Consider the following 15,220-nt stretch of genomic DNA (forward strand, 5'->3'; position numbering starts at 1 on the left):
AGTCCACAGTTAGCAACATCTGTGAAGAATTCTGCAACTTCGAGAATGCCAGCAAGCCTTTTCTGTTCGAATGTTCCGCAATAGAGGTATTACTCTTAATTATGGTAGTGGATATGAAGTCTTGATTTCACTTGCCTAAGATTTCACAACAGTGCTTCAAACAAGTGTGCCTACGTGAAGGTCACGGCAGGTTTTTGTTTCGCAGACCTCGAGTTTTTCTCTCTCAACTGAAAGAAATAATGCGAGTGTTAACAGTAAACAGGGCCGGTATGGCTAGATGTAAATACTTTCTTTTTTTATGTGGGACACTGTATCCGCTGGATTTGAAGTCCGATCGCTGGCCTTGAAGCCATTTTTGATTTGGTTTCTTGGAGTAGCAAACACTCCTGCTATGGCGAAGCGAAGGTGCAACATAGAGAAAGCTGCCACTGTAAAGCTGTCTGTGTCACAGAGCTAGAGAGAGGGTCCACAAGTTTGTTGTTGTGACTTCAGGAGAGCAGAACATTTTGTAAATTTTGTGATAGTAGTTCGGTGTGTATGAATCCCACCGTAATGCACAAATTCTGGGTAGCAGTGCTGCAGAGGGTTGCAGGTTAGTGTCGTGGCATCTGTACATACATGTAATGTTCTTCATGAACCACCTTTCTGAATCAAAGTGTCCTTGTGTTAGAAGGTTACTAGTATCTCTTAGGCTGTGACGTTAACCTTAAAGTTTGTATCTGCCAGATCGTATGAAGACCTTTGACATCATCTTTATCATAATATAAGTCAGGGCCAAGCTAGTACATCATCATCATCTGATCATATTACTCTACATTGCCCTGTTCATGTCAAGCATAACTTCTTGTAGGTTCTCTTATTTGATTTCTGAGTGTGTCCCCATCTTAAGTGTCAGTAAAACTAAAAGTCAAACTTCTGCAACACAGTTAGCCGCTTGCAATTAGTTTCTTTAGGAAGACCTACGACACAACTTTTGTCATTTCACTCAGGTGTACAAATGGTTACTTGACTTTGGCTGGGAAGGCAAAAGGCAGTTAAAGGAGAGGGTTAGCTATACCCTGCCCTTATTGAACACAGTGGATAACATTAACAACCCACTGCCCCTACGACCTCAATATATAGTACTCAGGGCTCGAAATACTACCTGCATATGCATGTTAGTGCAGGTAAAATTGGAGCTGTGCAGATATTTCTGATGTCTACCTGCAACTAACCTGCACCGGTCCATGTATATGTACTGGGTTTTATACATAAATGTCATATGATGTACCTGTAGGTGTATTGTTATTAGATGCATTGACTGTTACCACCTATATATGTAAAGGAAAAAACTAGCAATGGTTCTTGAACAATTTTAGTATGATCCATACTTCCTAAATTCAGAGTGGTGCAGGTAAACTTTGTCTGGTGCAGGTAATTTTCAATGTTACCTGCACCAGTGCAGGTATGCAGAAAAAAGTATTTCGAGCCCTGGTACTATAAGACCCTCACCTTACCTCGAGGGAGAATACAATGTACTTAATAGATGCATGTCATTGTTTTAAGTACATTGCTGTTAGCCCTACCATAGAATTGTTTTCAGCTTGGATCACGTTTCCCTCTTCAATGAGGAGACATGTCAAATAGATCAATACATTCTCCACCAAGGGCAAATAGGCATGTCATTCATGGGGTACTAAATGTCAACAACAGGGGACTAGAAATGGTGACCCTTGTTCTGTGGCAGGCATTGTTAACTACAAATTAACTCCCCAGATTTGGCAAAACAGCCTGTATTAATGTCCATACGCCACATTCCTTGTCGAGAGACTGAAAAAAAAGTAACTGAATGCTGTACTTTAAATGCATGCTCTGCTGCAGTTAATTTATTACCATTTGATAATCATATAGTGGGAAGAGAGTCTATAAAACTCATGTTACCTATTCACTTGAATCTCCAACCAGATGTGGGGAGACAGATTTCATTACATTTTGCCAGCTGCCAGTTTTAGTGACAAATCTCCATACAGTAATGACATAAAAATTTTGCCCCCTGACATCTGCTTGGAGATTTGTCATACCTGATTTTGTATGTATTGGAATGTGCACACCCAGATTGTTTTTGTGGAGGCTAACCTGTGTCGTGTTTTAATCACAAAGTTCTTGATGCACAACCATGAATTTTATTACGAGCCAATGTTTCGATGACCATCTGTCATCTTCGTCAGGGCTAATATGTATACCATCATCGAACCGTTGGCTTGTAATAAAATTCATGGTTGTGTATCAAGAGCTAAAATTTGTAAGTCTTTGTGATTACTGTAATTCCTGATATTTTCAATGTACTGTTATGTTCACGGTTTTCACTGTGACCACTGTAACGTGAACTTATCATTACTGATACATTGTAACAAATAATTCACTGCCTTTTTTTATGTGCACTTGCCGTGACAGTGAACATTTAGTTCCGAGAACAAGTTAAATTTTTTCAGACCGTGAAAGTTTGGTACCGAGAAGACAAAGTGAATTACAGTACTAGTAAGTAGATTACCAACCTTGATGAAATTAATCACTGTGTCGTGTTTTGTTTCGCCAGTATCGCCTGGCGCGGCCCGCGGCACCACCCCTCCGCTACAGAAGGACCAGCGCGGGAACAGGCAGGTCCACACGCCCTCCACGGCGTACGTGTCCGAGCTCAGCTTCAACTCAGGGCCGCAGCGGAACCAACATCATCAACAACAACAACAACAACAGCAGCAACAGGTATTGGGAAAATCTTACCCTGGTTATAGGCAACAATATTTTTACCTTTTCTTTCTTGAGCAAGATTTTTTTTCTTGCGTCATTTCTGGATCCCTTTTTTTCTTTTGGACAATTTGCCGTTCCCAAATTTGTTTTTCCATTTTTTAGTTTCTTGTCAGTGTTATTCTCTTCCCTATCTGTTGTACTTTTTGTTACATTAATTATAATAGGTGTTAACGGACATTTGATAGTTTAGGAATAAATTGAATTGTTTCATACCAAAATGTTGGAATAGATTTAGGAGTAAATACTGGATATACCTAGAGTACATTTTATATTTCTCATCTGAGTCAGAATCTTTGTACTAGTAACTCAATGCTACTTAACTCTCTGACGCATCTGTTTATCTGACATCATGTTACCATGGTTACAGGATCCCATGAAAGATGAGATGAGCTCCCACAATGCCCGGCACACCCAGTCAGCTGGGGCCCTGTCGTCACGGCAACAGAAGGGAAACTACCTGCCAGGTAAGTTTTGGATGTCCTAAAACATGAAAATGTCCTGGTCTGTTCCTAATAGATAGATGTCCTGCACTACTGAAAGTAGTCAACAGGGGGCGCTTCAGAGAAAGGAGGCTCCTGTTTGGAAGGATGACAGAAATGAAAGAAGTAATCTGGTAGCTGTAACTACCAGGTAAGTTTTGGATGTGCTGTCTGAAAACATGCACAAATGTCCTTGTCTGTTCCCAATACATGTCCTGCACTACTGAAAGTATCCAACAGGGGGCACTTTAGAGAAAGCAGGCTCCTGTTTGACAGAAATGAAAGAGGTAATCTGGTAACTATAACTTGATTATGTTGGAAAAAAAGGGGGGTTCCAGGATCTTTTGTGGTCCTTAATCAGAGTGACCTTCGGATTGACCCAGTCCCACAGGGACGGCAACCGGACATTGTCAGCCCTGGGTTTACAAAACAGTAATTAAAATTACAATACACCTGGTATTATCCAGGCTTCATCTCTCTGGTTACCTCTAGCTGGGTGGAGCTATTGATTGTGTCCATTCTCTATTGTGTCCGAATCTGATATGTACGTGCATAGCGAGGTGTTTGAGTTGTCAGGTAGAGAAAATAGGGCACCATGGAAAACTGACTGCAGCTGTGCCATTGCTTTGTTTGTTGTGTAAATTGTAACGTTGGTATTAGTAAGAAGGACTGAGTATACCGGCGTGCACATGTCGTCTTGGGGGTGGTGGAAGAAACAGAGTCCTTGCAGTAAGGATAGTCAAATCTGTTGTCTGTCTTGTTTCTAAGTGTTTAACTTTAAGATAGCTTTATGTACTAGTAGAATCTTGTTTTCAAGTTGTTCCACAGATATTACTGTGTACTGTGCTGTCAAACACATGCCATATGCACCATCTTGTTTCTATGTACTCTATGTACAAATGTAACTGCTGGGCTATGTTCAATATATCCTTTACAAAAAGAGTCAACTTTTTGCCTTGATCTAGATTTTAACAGCTTTATCTATTAGTATCAGGCTGCTTTTTGTATGTTATCATAATGATTGTGTATGTTATCAGTCATGGTAAAGTTAATAAACTAGTCTGCCTATAATGTGCCTACTGTATTTGCTCAAAAAGTACACAACCCAGTTAAGGTACGCACACATGATTTGTGGCATGTCTGTGGGAATGAATCGTAAATTGGAAACACTGAAATAAAGTATGCGCCCCTTCTCCACCAATCTTGCACACATCCTGAGCCAGATAAATGTTGTACATGAAAGCAAAAATCTTTATAGATAGTTTTGCATCCTTCCTAGAAACTGTAGTACCACCTTGATCTATTTGAGGTCCTTTTTTCATTTATAGTATGTAATAACCTCAAAAAAAGTAGACACCCCAACTTTGGTAAAAGCTTTTGAATTTTGAAAATTCAAAAAGTGTGGATGTCTTGAAAAATGGCTTAGGTCAAAGATGTATCAAGGTTGAATAAAAGAAATAAATTATTCGAGAAAATACATTACAGTGAAAATATTTCTAGTATCAAAGATTGTTTTTCATGTATTTTAGGTGACAGGGTCATCTTTGCGGAGAGCCCCTCTGCACCAGGGATCCCCATTGTGTACAGGACACAGGAGGAGAGGGCCAGCAACCCGGACAGACTCAACTTAGATAGGTCAGTATATTTAATTCTACAAAACTAGGGGTAGGTATCAATACTGAAAACTTAGGTACAGTTAAGGTTCTGGTCCAGAGGATCAGGTCCAGACCTGAACCTGGACCTAATTGTCTGAGAAAAAGTTGTAATGGACAATTTCGCTACAAATGAATCTGTTTGGGGAAGTATCCGACTCCCACTAAGTGTTTTGAAATCATCATGTAAACAGTGCCAACTTTGACTGTAGAAAGATGGTAGAAATGACTATAAACGCTACCCTGTTCTTTGCTCTTGTTAATTTCTTGGACCAGTAAGCTCCAAAAGTTTTGTTTGTTTGCTTCTCCTGCCCATATTGTTCATTGAGCTTCTGTCCATATTGTTCATTGTCTAATCAGTCCAAGGTTTGGTCTACTGATTTTTTCAAGTCCGTTATTTTCGGACTGGTCCAACAAGAAAAAAGGGTGTAAATGTACCCACACCTACACTGTCTTGACTTTCCTAAATGTAGAAAATACCAATTCTTATTCCAGGAGACGGCTGACAGTCTGTCCCATCTTGGAGGGGGAGGAACACCTGAGACTACTCAACCTTCAGCACAACCTCATCTCTAAGATCCAGCACCTGTCCAACCTCAGGAGACTCATCTTCCTGGACCTGTATGATAATCAGATAGAGGAGATCACAGGCCTGGCTGCTCTCAAGTCCCTCAGGGTACTTATGCTGGGCAAAAATAGGTGAGATGTACAAAATGACTAGAAACAGGCTATGCTAGTTCACTTTTTCTGCGGGATAACCTATATCCGTTATTTAGGGATATGGTTTCATACTTGAAACAGATGCTGGTTTCAAATTGCAATAGTTTCCAAACATACATGGTCCATCGACCTGATATCCCTGTACAGTAGCTACTAGTAGATACTATATTTTAAAAAACCATGTTTGCAGTCAGATGTGTATAACTAATATTTAGTAAGATGTAATTATAATCATCTGCTGTCACACCACATACCTGCGAAGCTGGTATATTATGCCAAAGGACGCTTATATACCGGTTACAAAGGTACAGAGATCGCTAGGGGCAAATTGCATGACTTTACAATGATTGGAGTACATGCAACTTGTACCATTTTGATCCTATATTGAGCAGTCTCTCGATTAACAGCTTGGAAGCCTGTTCACAGTTAGAGTTGCCATGGAGACGTTAGGATTGGTTGCTAGGATACATGAACTTTGCACATTTAATGGTAGCTGGGATGATTTGACAGTACAGGTGGTTATTCCTTTGATCATTTGATGATGAAAGGCTTTGGTATAAATCCAATTTTGTTAGACCATAATTAAGAAATACCGTACTTGGTTATTATACATTGTACAGCTTTCATGTTTTTGTACCTTTTAAGTTACTTCTATAAAGATGCATAAAATAATATTATTAGCATCCTACAAGTATTGGCACCTTAGGTGCTAGAAAGTTTAATGATGTTTTATGTAAAGGCCAGACAATATCTATTTTCCAGAAGATGTTGCATTTTAGGACTACTAAACAATTTTTTTTTTGTTTGAAAAAAGTCCTCTTTACTGTGTAGCAACATGAAGACACAATTCGGACTGATCCATAGTATTAAATTCTCTTTTTGTTTCAGAATCAAGAAAATTGCTAACCTGGATAATCTTCAAAAACTGGATGTCTTAGATCTCCATGGAAACCTGGTGAGTATTTTGGACAAGCGTTGATAGTGTCAGTAGTGTACAGTGTAGTTTTAGGCCACAACAATTTTATCTGTTGCTTCTCGAATTTGCCTGTCCATTTTTTGTTGAACTTCATTTTAAAAAAAACAAGTCCCGAGAAAAACATTATAGGTTTTACTATCACAAACCTGTAAATATAATGATTCCACATACACATATTACTTTCAAGCTAAAAATAATGCTTTTTATTCAGGACATTGGTAACAAATCAAAGGAAGGTATGTAATTGAATAAAACATCATCACCCCAGACCTTTTGAAAAAATTCATTTTAATTTTTTTCTGAAAAAATTCGAGAAGCATTACAGATAAATTTGGTGTGGTCTTATCAAGGCCTGAAAACAGATATGAAACCATGCTCACACCTTGACGGTTATAAGTTGACCTATATCTTCATGTATCTTTGTCATTCTCCCCCTGTGCAAATGTCAGTGCAGTGGTTAAGCATTGGTCCCTGTGCTGACAATGACATATTGTGCTATATTTCATAGATCAATTATACTGCCCATTCATTAAACAAGCTTTTCTGGGAGAATGATATATAATGTTAGCTCTAAGCAGGGTAACAAAAGAGAAACATTAGGGAAAATGACAAAGTACATCGTCTCAGATTTATGTTGCAATATCGTGTCTGTGTGTATTTAGCTCAAGCAAACAAAGAAGTCACTTGTCTTTTATCTGAGTTATGGCTTTCATATTAGGTTGTTTAAAAACTTTTATAATCGTGTGTATCAGTCTTGATTCTCTACGCTTATTGGGTTGTGGTACATGTACGCGTATTCGTAAATAAGTTTATCAGGTTGGTAGTATGATTACAATAATTATCTTATTTTACAATATCATTGAGTTACATCTACATGTAGAACTTGAGTTAGTACTTTGTGCTTAGCTGTTTTCTTTCTAAAAGTTTGTACTGAAGACTAGTAAAGACGTTTTGGGTTACCCTGCCTACATGTGTATCCGATTCGGTGTTTTATGTTAGACTTGCTTATTCATAATTTCTTTGTATATTTTCAAGTTTTCTGACACTGATGTACATTTATATAACATTATATAAGACTTATGAAAGTTATACTTTTAATTGAGTACACAGGGCTCAAAATACCACCTGCAGTATGATCCATACTTCCTAAATTCATAGCGGTGCAGGTAAAATTTGTCTGGTGCAGGTAATTTCAATGCCACCTGCACCAGTGCAGGTATGCAGAAAAAAGTATTCCGAGCCCTAGTACACTTTGTATGAAGTGTGTATGTGTCTGACAGATCAGTAAGATTGAGAACCTGCAGCACCTGAGTGAACTGAGATTACTGAACCTGGCAGGCAACAGTCACAGTGTAGTAACAGTTTTTAATTTTCTCCTGACAGATCAGTATGATTGAGAACCTGCAGCATCTGAGTGAACTGAGAGTACTGAACCTGGCAGGGAACAGTCACAGTGTAGTAACAGTTTGTTATTTCCCTCCTGACAGATCAGTAAGATTGAGAACCTGCAGCACCTGAGTGAACTGAGAGTACTGAACCTGGCAGGGAACAGTCACAGTGTAGTAACAGTTTGTTATTTCCTCCTGACAGATCAGTAAGATTGAGAACCTGCAGCACCTGAGTGAACTGAGAGTACTGAACCTGGCAGGGAACAGTCACAGTGTAGTAACAGTTTGTTATTTCCTCCTGACAGATCAGTAAGATTGAGAACCTGCAGCACCTGAGTGAACTGAGAGTACTGAACCTGGCAGGGAACAGTCACAGTGTAGTAACAGTTTGTTATTTCCCCCCTGACAGATCAGTAAGATTGAGAACCTGCAGCACCTGAGTGAACTGAGAGTGCAGAACCTGGCAGGGAACAGTCACAGTGTAGTTTGTTATTTTCCTCCTGACAGATCAGTAAGATTGAGAACCTGCAGCACCTGAGTGAACTGAGAGTGCTGAACCTGGCAGGGAACAGTCACAGTGTAGTAACGGTTTGTTATTTCCTCCTGACAGATCAGTGAGATTGAGAACCTGCAGCACCTGAGTGAACTGAGAGTACTGAACCTGGCAGGGAACAGTCACAGTGTAGTAACAGTTTGTTATATTTCCTCCTGACAGATCAGTAAGATTGAGAACCTGCAGCACCTGAGTGAACTGAGAGTACTGAACCTGGCAGGGAACAGTATCATCCATGTGGAGAACCTCAGTGGCATGGACTCACTCGCTGAGCTCAACCTGCGCAGGAACCAGATCGTCAATGTGGTAAGCATGTATTGCTAGTTCACTTTTATCCACAACTATAATCTATATCTGTTCTTTTTAAGAACAAGGTATTTAGGGACGGTGGTTTCAAACTGCAATATTTTGAAAATAGTAGCCTCTACCAGGCTCTGCAGATGGGTGGTCTAACCATGATGAGGAAATAAGTCCTCTGGCCAGCCAAATCCCCTAGCATACTATTAACTCTATTTGTCCAATTTTTACTATAATTAGGCCACCGTTTCGAGTTACTGCTTTAAGCATATTTTACTACCTGTATGTCTAACCTTCATCGACGTACATCCTGTATAGTCTTCCTATTAAATGCATTTGAGTTTGAGAGGATTTAATTTTGCTGTAGGGAGAAAATGGAGTGTTCGCGGTGGTTTTGAGTTCACTGTTTCTAAATTACATGTATGTTGATGTTGTAATAGAAAGTTGGCAGAGTCGTGAAAAGTCAATTCTGTAACATGTAAATTCTTCCTTTAAATATTGCTTAATGTATTGTGGTTAAGAGATGGTCTACTTGTTAGATTTGCATAATTATTTATGACCAGTGACCACAACTTGTCTATATTTTCAGTCAAAGCCCTATTAATGTGAAGCCCCTCTCATAAAATACATTTAATCTAATTTTGTGATTCCTGAAGAACCCATCCTAAAATAACATTTAAAATTCAGTTTCTTGCCTTCGGTACAAAGAAAAATTACTATCACCTAACTTGACTAAAGACAGATTGCACGATTTTGTGCAGATCATGTCAGTTTCGAGGCAACCACAATTTTCCATGCAAACCAGATCTCGGCATTCATACCAGTCATTGTTGTAGAAGAAAGGGCCTTAACAGTTGATCCTGGGCGCTCCAGTGTGAGCGGAGATATGACCCTGTTCAGGTTCATGTCTGACTCACCATAAAGATCAGCTTTCTCGAAACAGAACAATAGCTTTGTTCATGTCTTGACTTTGAAGGAAGGCATTGTGTCATCGTTGTGGCGGGCCAGGCTTTTCTTTAAAGTAAGCATTGGCTTGGGTTACTGTGCAAATAAGGCCAAGAACTAGCAGCAGTTTCCTCATGCTGTTTCCATGTATTACCACATACATTTGGGCACTGCAAAGACTGTACATGTACTACCTACCTGTGTGTGATGTGGGGGTCTTGATGGGTAATGTGGTCTTATTTCTGTAACAATATAACTTCCGTTGTAATGCAATGTTTGACTGAGAATTTCTACTGACTTGCTTATGATATAAGAAGATCTAGATTGAGAATTGAATCGGGTACGGTAATTGTACCTGCAAGAGAATAGAGAGTGTTCAACCTGTGTTAAATTCATGTTTGGCATTGGTAAATTGAATATGTTTTTAAGGAATAGGAGGTGACAGTGTTTTACTACAGTCGTACTCTTTAAAAAAGTGTAATCGTTCCTCAACGTATGGTATTCAACATCTTATGTTGTGGGAAATTGATTTTATTTGCAAAGTATGTGTCTCAAAATGTCATCTGTTTTGTGAGATAAGAGTTACACGTAAAAGGATTATTTGACATGTAACGCTACTTCACTTTTATTCGGTCACTCTATATCCGTTTTTGAAAACAGGGTAATATAGTCTAGTATTTAGGGATATCAAGTTGAAGGACAATGGTTTCAAATTCTATTATATCTGAAATATTGCAGTTTGAAACCACCGCTTGTCAACTTGATATCTCTAGATATATCCTGTTTTTAAAAACAACAGATAAAGGTTACCCCTCGGATAAATGTAACTAATAATGCCTTACTGTGTGGCAGTAACACTACTGCACCCTAGGTAGTCTGTTTAAATCCAGTCAGCTGGCACATAACTACTGGGTCTGACCCATTCCAGCATGGGCACAATCAATAATTCCATAACCTACTGTAAATGCATTTAAGTTTGCAGGGATTTAATTTCGCGGTAGTTGGAAAAATGACTTTTCGCGGTGGATTTAAGTTCGCGGTAACACTGTAGACTGCAGTCTAATACCATTATAGAAAAATGTTCGCGGTGGATTTAAGTTCGCTGTGAAGTGGTCACCGCGAAAACCGCGAACATTAATCCACCGCGAACATTTCTGCATTTACAGTACTTACCTGGGTGAAAGGCACCGTCCTGGAATGTTGCTATGAATATTTCATCCATAGCAATCATGGATCCACATGTAATTCTGGGGACGTTTCACCAAAGTTGCTTTGCCACGACCTTGTAAAAGGTTGTCGCTATAAGATATAATTTCATATTATATAGAGTACAAAACATGATTTGGCAGATACCAAGACATGCTGTGAGTTACTTACTAACAGATGTGAAAAGTGCGATTCACATCTTAAATGATGGTCTTCTTGTTCTTTAGTGTTATTGATTTAGGATAATAAGCGTACGTGACTCATACGAAGGGATGTTTTTGACACGTATAATAATCAAAGTCTGGGTGGGCCGTCCCAGCGGAATCCCATTCAGTACCCGGGACAGATTTTTCTGACACGTCCTGTCAAGCGTGATTTCATTAATGATCAATAAATGGGGTGATTTGGGCGCGGATTGTGCTGGGGTCTCATATTACATGTGGCAGTGTGCATGGCTGATGTTACATGTAATGTTGTGTGTGAAAGCTTCATCTCTTCTGTGTTGTTCTGTGCCCACAGACAGAGGTAGACACCCTGCCCAGCATACAGAGACTTTTCCTCAGCTTCAACAATATATCCAGGTAAGTCCTTGCAAACAGTTGTAAAATCTAAATGTGTGGGTATGTTGAATTTTTATTTTCTTACTTTATGGTAGTGTTCCCCTTTAACCACAAGGTAACCTATATCCATTATTTAAAGGCATTTAGTGTACCGTAGGTGTAAGTGTATCAAGTTAACAGACTGTGGTTTGAATTGAAATATTTTGAAAACATTGCAATTTGAAATTGCTGTTCGTTGACTTGACTTGATATCCTTAAATACCCCATTTTCAGAAACTGTTAGGATACCCCCTAAGTAAAGGTGAAGTACAAGTGTTAGCACAATCCAGTTATACTACAACTAGATTATCTAAATTTTATTTGATGTTTGATAATTCCTGATAAAGTCATTTAATACAACTGTTCCTTTATGACATTTTACATGCCTTTGATATCACGATTCTGATAGGACTTCAATATTTAAGACTAAAGCTTAAAATTCTGTTGTACAAGGTATGTTTGCCTTGCAGTGAATGACAATAAATTTGTTCTAAAAGGCATCAGAAGTTGTCCTTTACAGCATCACACCAAAAAAGTACCAGTTTCTAACATGAGGATGTGATCATTTGAAGATATTATTATTGATTTATCAAATATACAGTTGGGTTTGATGGTCTGTATTCATGAGCTATTTAGAGATGGTTGCACCATGTCTCTTATTACGACTCCCTGTACTGGTTTCATCTCTTGTTATTGATTTTTTGGCCTCCATGTCTTTTCATCCAAATTGATGTGGCAGCTTGGGAGCTTTGTTGGTCAGATACTGGTAATGGCTTCAACAGCAGCCAACCTCAGCTGGGAAAATAAATGAAGTCTCTATAATCTTACATTTAGATAAGATTGTGATTGGGTAGGTGTCAGGGAGACAAGGGTAAAAAAAATCAATGAAACATTTTACTCTACACCCTTATTCCATTTAATCCTAATCCGAGCACATTATTATTGGAATTAGAATGTTAGATGCTAACATTTTCTTTAAAAGCAGACCCACCTTTCTACATGTTAGACTAGTATATATTTGAACTGGCAATTCTACCTACCGTACTGGTACCCAGCCCTAGTTCTTGCTGTTTGCAATATTATCCTATACATCAGTTTGATTTAAACAAGCCCAACTTAACCTATATATTCAACATCATTACATCATTAAAAGACAAGAGGAACCACAACAATGTCATTATCATGATAATGGTAGTTTTAGAACCCATGTTTTAGACTACCTAGTATCAGAAGTCCTGTCACAAATTATGTACAGTACTGTAATAAATAATCTTAAAATTTGTATCTGGGGCATGAATATTAATAAAAAAAAGTAATTACCTTTGCCAAGAAGTTTATGTTTTCGTCAATGTTTGTATTGTTATAATGTCTGTCTGTTGGCCTCTCAACACAATATCTTGAGAATGCCTGGATAGATGTTCGAAATGGCTTAGATTTTAGGCCCATTAGCAGCTTTCTAAGGTACTGCACGCCCATTCCTCATTAACTGGGAAAATTGGAGGTAGAAAATTGTAAAATATAAAGTTGTCCAAAACGCTTACCTGCTGGTATGAACTTGTTACCACTTATATCGACTATCTTTTGCTATTTTTGTCTGGTGCTAACACGCTTAATTTTGGAGATATTTGATTTTTAGTAGGCCATGTCATCTTTCCTACAATTTCGTAATAAAGAGCATATTACTACACAGAGAAATGTTCCAGCAAGTAATAGTGGATTAACAACAGCCAAATTAGCGAATTTTCCAACCCAAAACCTTCAAATTACACGCCAATGAGAAATATTTAACCGCCGTGTCATTTGTTTCGGAATAATTATCAAAATTACTAGCTATTAAGTTTGCTACATTTGTATAAAAGTAAATAAATGATATATTTTTTTTCTGATATGAAGACAAACCGTTTAATACTCCTTAATTTTCACCCTGTAGGATGGGATAAGAGCGATAGAATATATTTATGAAAATGGTTGGAAGCAGGCGATATCTATTCTACAGGTAAATGCCAATGAACTGTGGTAACGTAAATTACAGAATCTCTAACATTTGGAGGAAAGCCGAATAGTGTACATACTGGCTCTATTTGAACTGATCAGGTCATGTTCGTCTATAATGCTGGACCTCTTATCTTCATGTTGCTAACTCAGAGTAGCAAAAAAGTGTATCTTTGTTATCCGGAATACCCGTATAATCTTGTTCGTCCTATACCCTCCCGGACTCTGCGGAAAGACACCCAAGATATGCAAGGTCTCTATCTTGGCGGGGACTATTTAAATACATGCTAAGTAACAAAGGATTCACGCAATCACACGCTCTAGGTCAGAACCGCTTCGTCCTCGCGTCCTTTAATCAAGTCTTTGGGAACAGCAGGACATGATGCGATGGCAACATGCACCAGATGGACTGGGCCTTTCTAGCACAAGCTTTCGATATTGGAAAGACAACAAACTAAACACGAGTTATCACACTTCTTATAAAACATTTTTTAATGTCTGGACAATCTTTGTTCGTGGAACAAACACAATGTCACATCAATATAGAATGAATGTGCTACCTAACAAAATGTCCATCCATACACCTTATATCGTGTGGTTCAATAATACCGACAGAAAGAACTGTGTAATATGTGTATAACAAGGCTTTTGTTGATGAGCAAGGCTATAAACAACATTATCATATAGCCAGGCGCCGCGGACCAATCAGAAGGCCCCGTTCCACGTTGGTTATGACGCCGTAACACAATGATCCAGGCCAGGCAGGTGGGTTTCGCTCCTCTGATTTGTCAGAATGAATCGACACCGGCACCGGTGTCGATTTGCATCGACACCGGCACCAGTGTCGATGCTCATAAAACCAGCTCGTTCGCTTCGCTCACATCGGTGGTTTTATTCGGTGGTTATAGCAAAGGACCAGGCGTTATGACACCATATACACCTCGGGGCGGGTCATTAACCCTTAAGTGAATTTTCCAAAAGAGAGCTGCATGTGTAAAGGCAGTCTGTTCTACAGTTATCCTGGCAGCCTGTCCCTTTATACTAATGCCACATGATTACATGACAAGCCTGACGTTATATAGATCTTGACTTTATAGAGTGGGATTGGTTTCACAAATAGCTTTCTGCCTTGAATCATGTGTCTGTCCATGTAAAACAATTCTGTGCATCAATTCTGTGCATTCACGACTGGTTGAAAGAGTAGTTTGCTTCTAATTAACAAGATTTCCAACCTAAACAAGCAAAGGTGAAAACTTCGGAACATCTAATGATAGTGAAGTCTTAACTTAAGTTAGCTATTAACTTCTGCAGCCCATATGCTTTTGATCATGGAGCTTATAACTCAATGACAAGTCCTCAATGTAGATAACGTGGCGCTAGCGTAAATAGTGTCGCTGATTTAACATGCATTGGCATAATACCGGTAGTAAGACTTATACCGGTAGATTAAAAATACTGGAACTTAAAGAGATCTACACATGCAACAATAGTTATTTCTGAGCTGTGCACACTTCAGACATCTAGGTGTCCAATACACCATTTACAAAGCATCGATAACAATGCATTCGAAGACAACAAGGCCAAAAGTTTTCAGTATACTTTTTTTTAATTTCGGGGTAGGCAGCT

The 15,220-nt window shown here is 38.8% G+C and overlaps 1 protein-coding gene across 5 annotated transcripts in view; it reads left to right on the forward strand.

Annotated features, from left to right (window-relative positions):
* The window catches only part of LOC118410038 (leucine-rich repeat-containing protein 49-like), a 37,574-nt gene that overhangs the window by 6,639 nt on the left and 15,715 nt on the right, over positions 1–15,220 (forward strand). For 3 of the 5 annotated variants that reach the window (XM_035811501.1, XM_035811504.1, XM_035811503.1), the window contains 7 exons: positions 2,576–2,742; positions 3,155–3,251; positions 4,796–4,901; positions 5,414–5,617; positions 6,527–6,593; positions 8,718–8,861; positions 11,523–11,584. In XM_035811501.1, coding sequence (XP_035667394.1) covers positions 2,576–2,742; positions 3,155–3,251; positions 4,796–4,901; positions 5,414–5,617; positions 6,527–6,593; positions 8,718–8,861; positions 11,523–11,584 — 847 coding nt within the window. Of the gene's footprint in view, positions 1–2,575; positions 2,743–3,150; positions 3,252–3,923; positions 3,996–4,795; positions 4,902–5,413; positions 5,618–6,526; positions 6,594–8,717; positions 8,862–11,522; positions 11,585–15,220 lie in introns of those variants that run through there. The other 2 variants (XM_035811502.1, XM_035811505.1) reach the window with 2 other exon arrangements.

This window comes from Branchiostoma floridae, chromosome 2, assembly GCF_000003815.2.
Source record: "Branchiostoma floridae strain S238N-H82 chromosome 2, Bfl_VNyyK, whole genome shotgun sequence".
NCBI lineage: Eukaryota > Metazoa > Chordata > Leptocardii > Amphioxiformes > Branchiostomatidae > Branchiostoma > Branchiostoma floridae.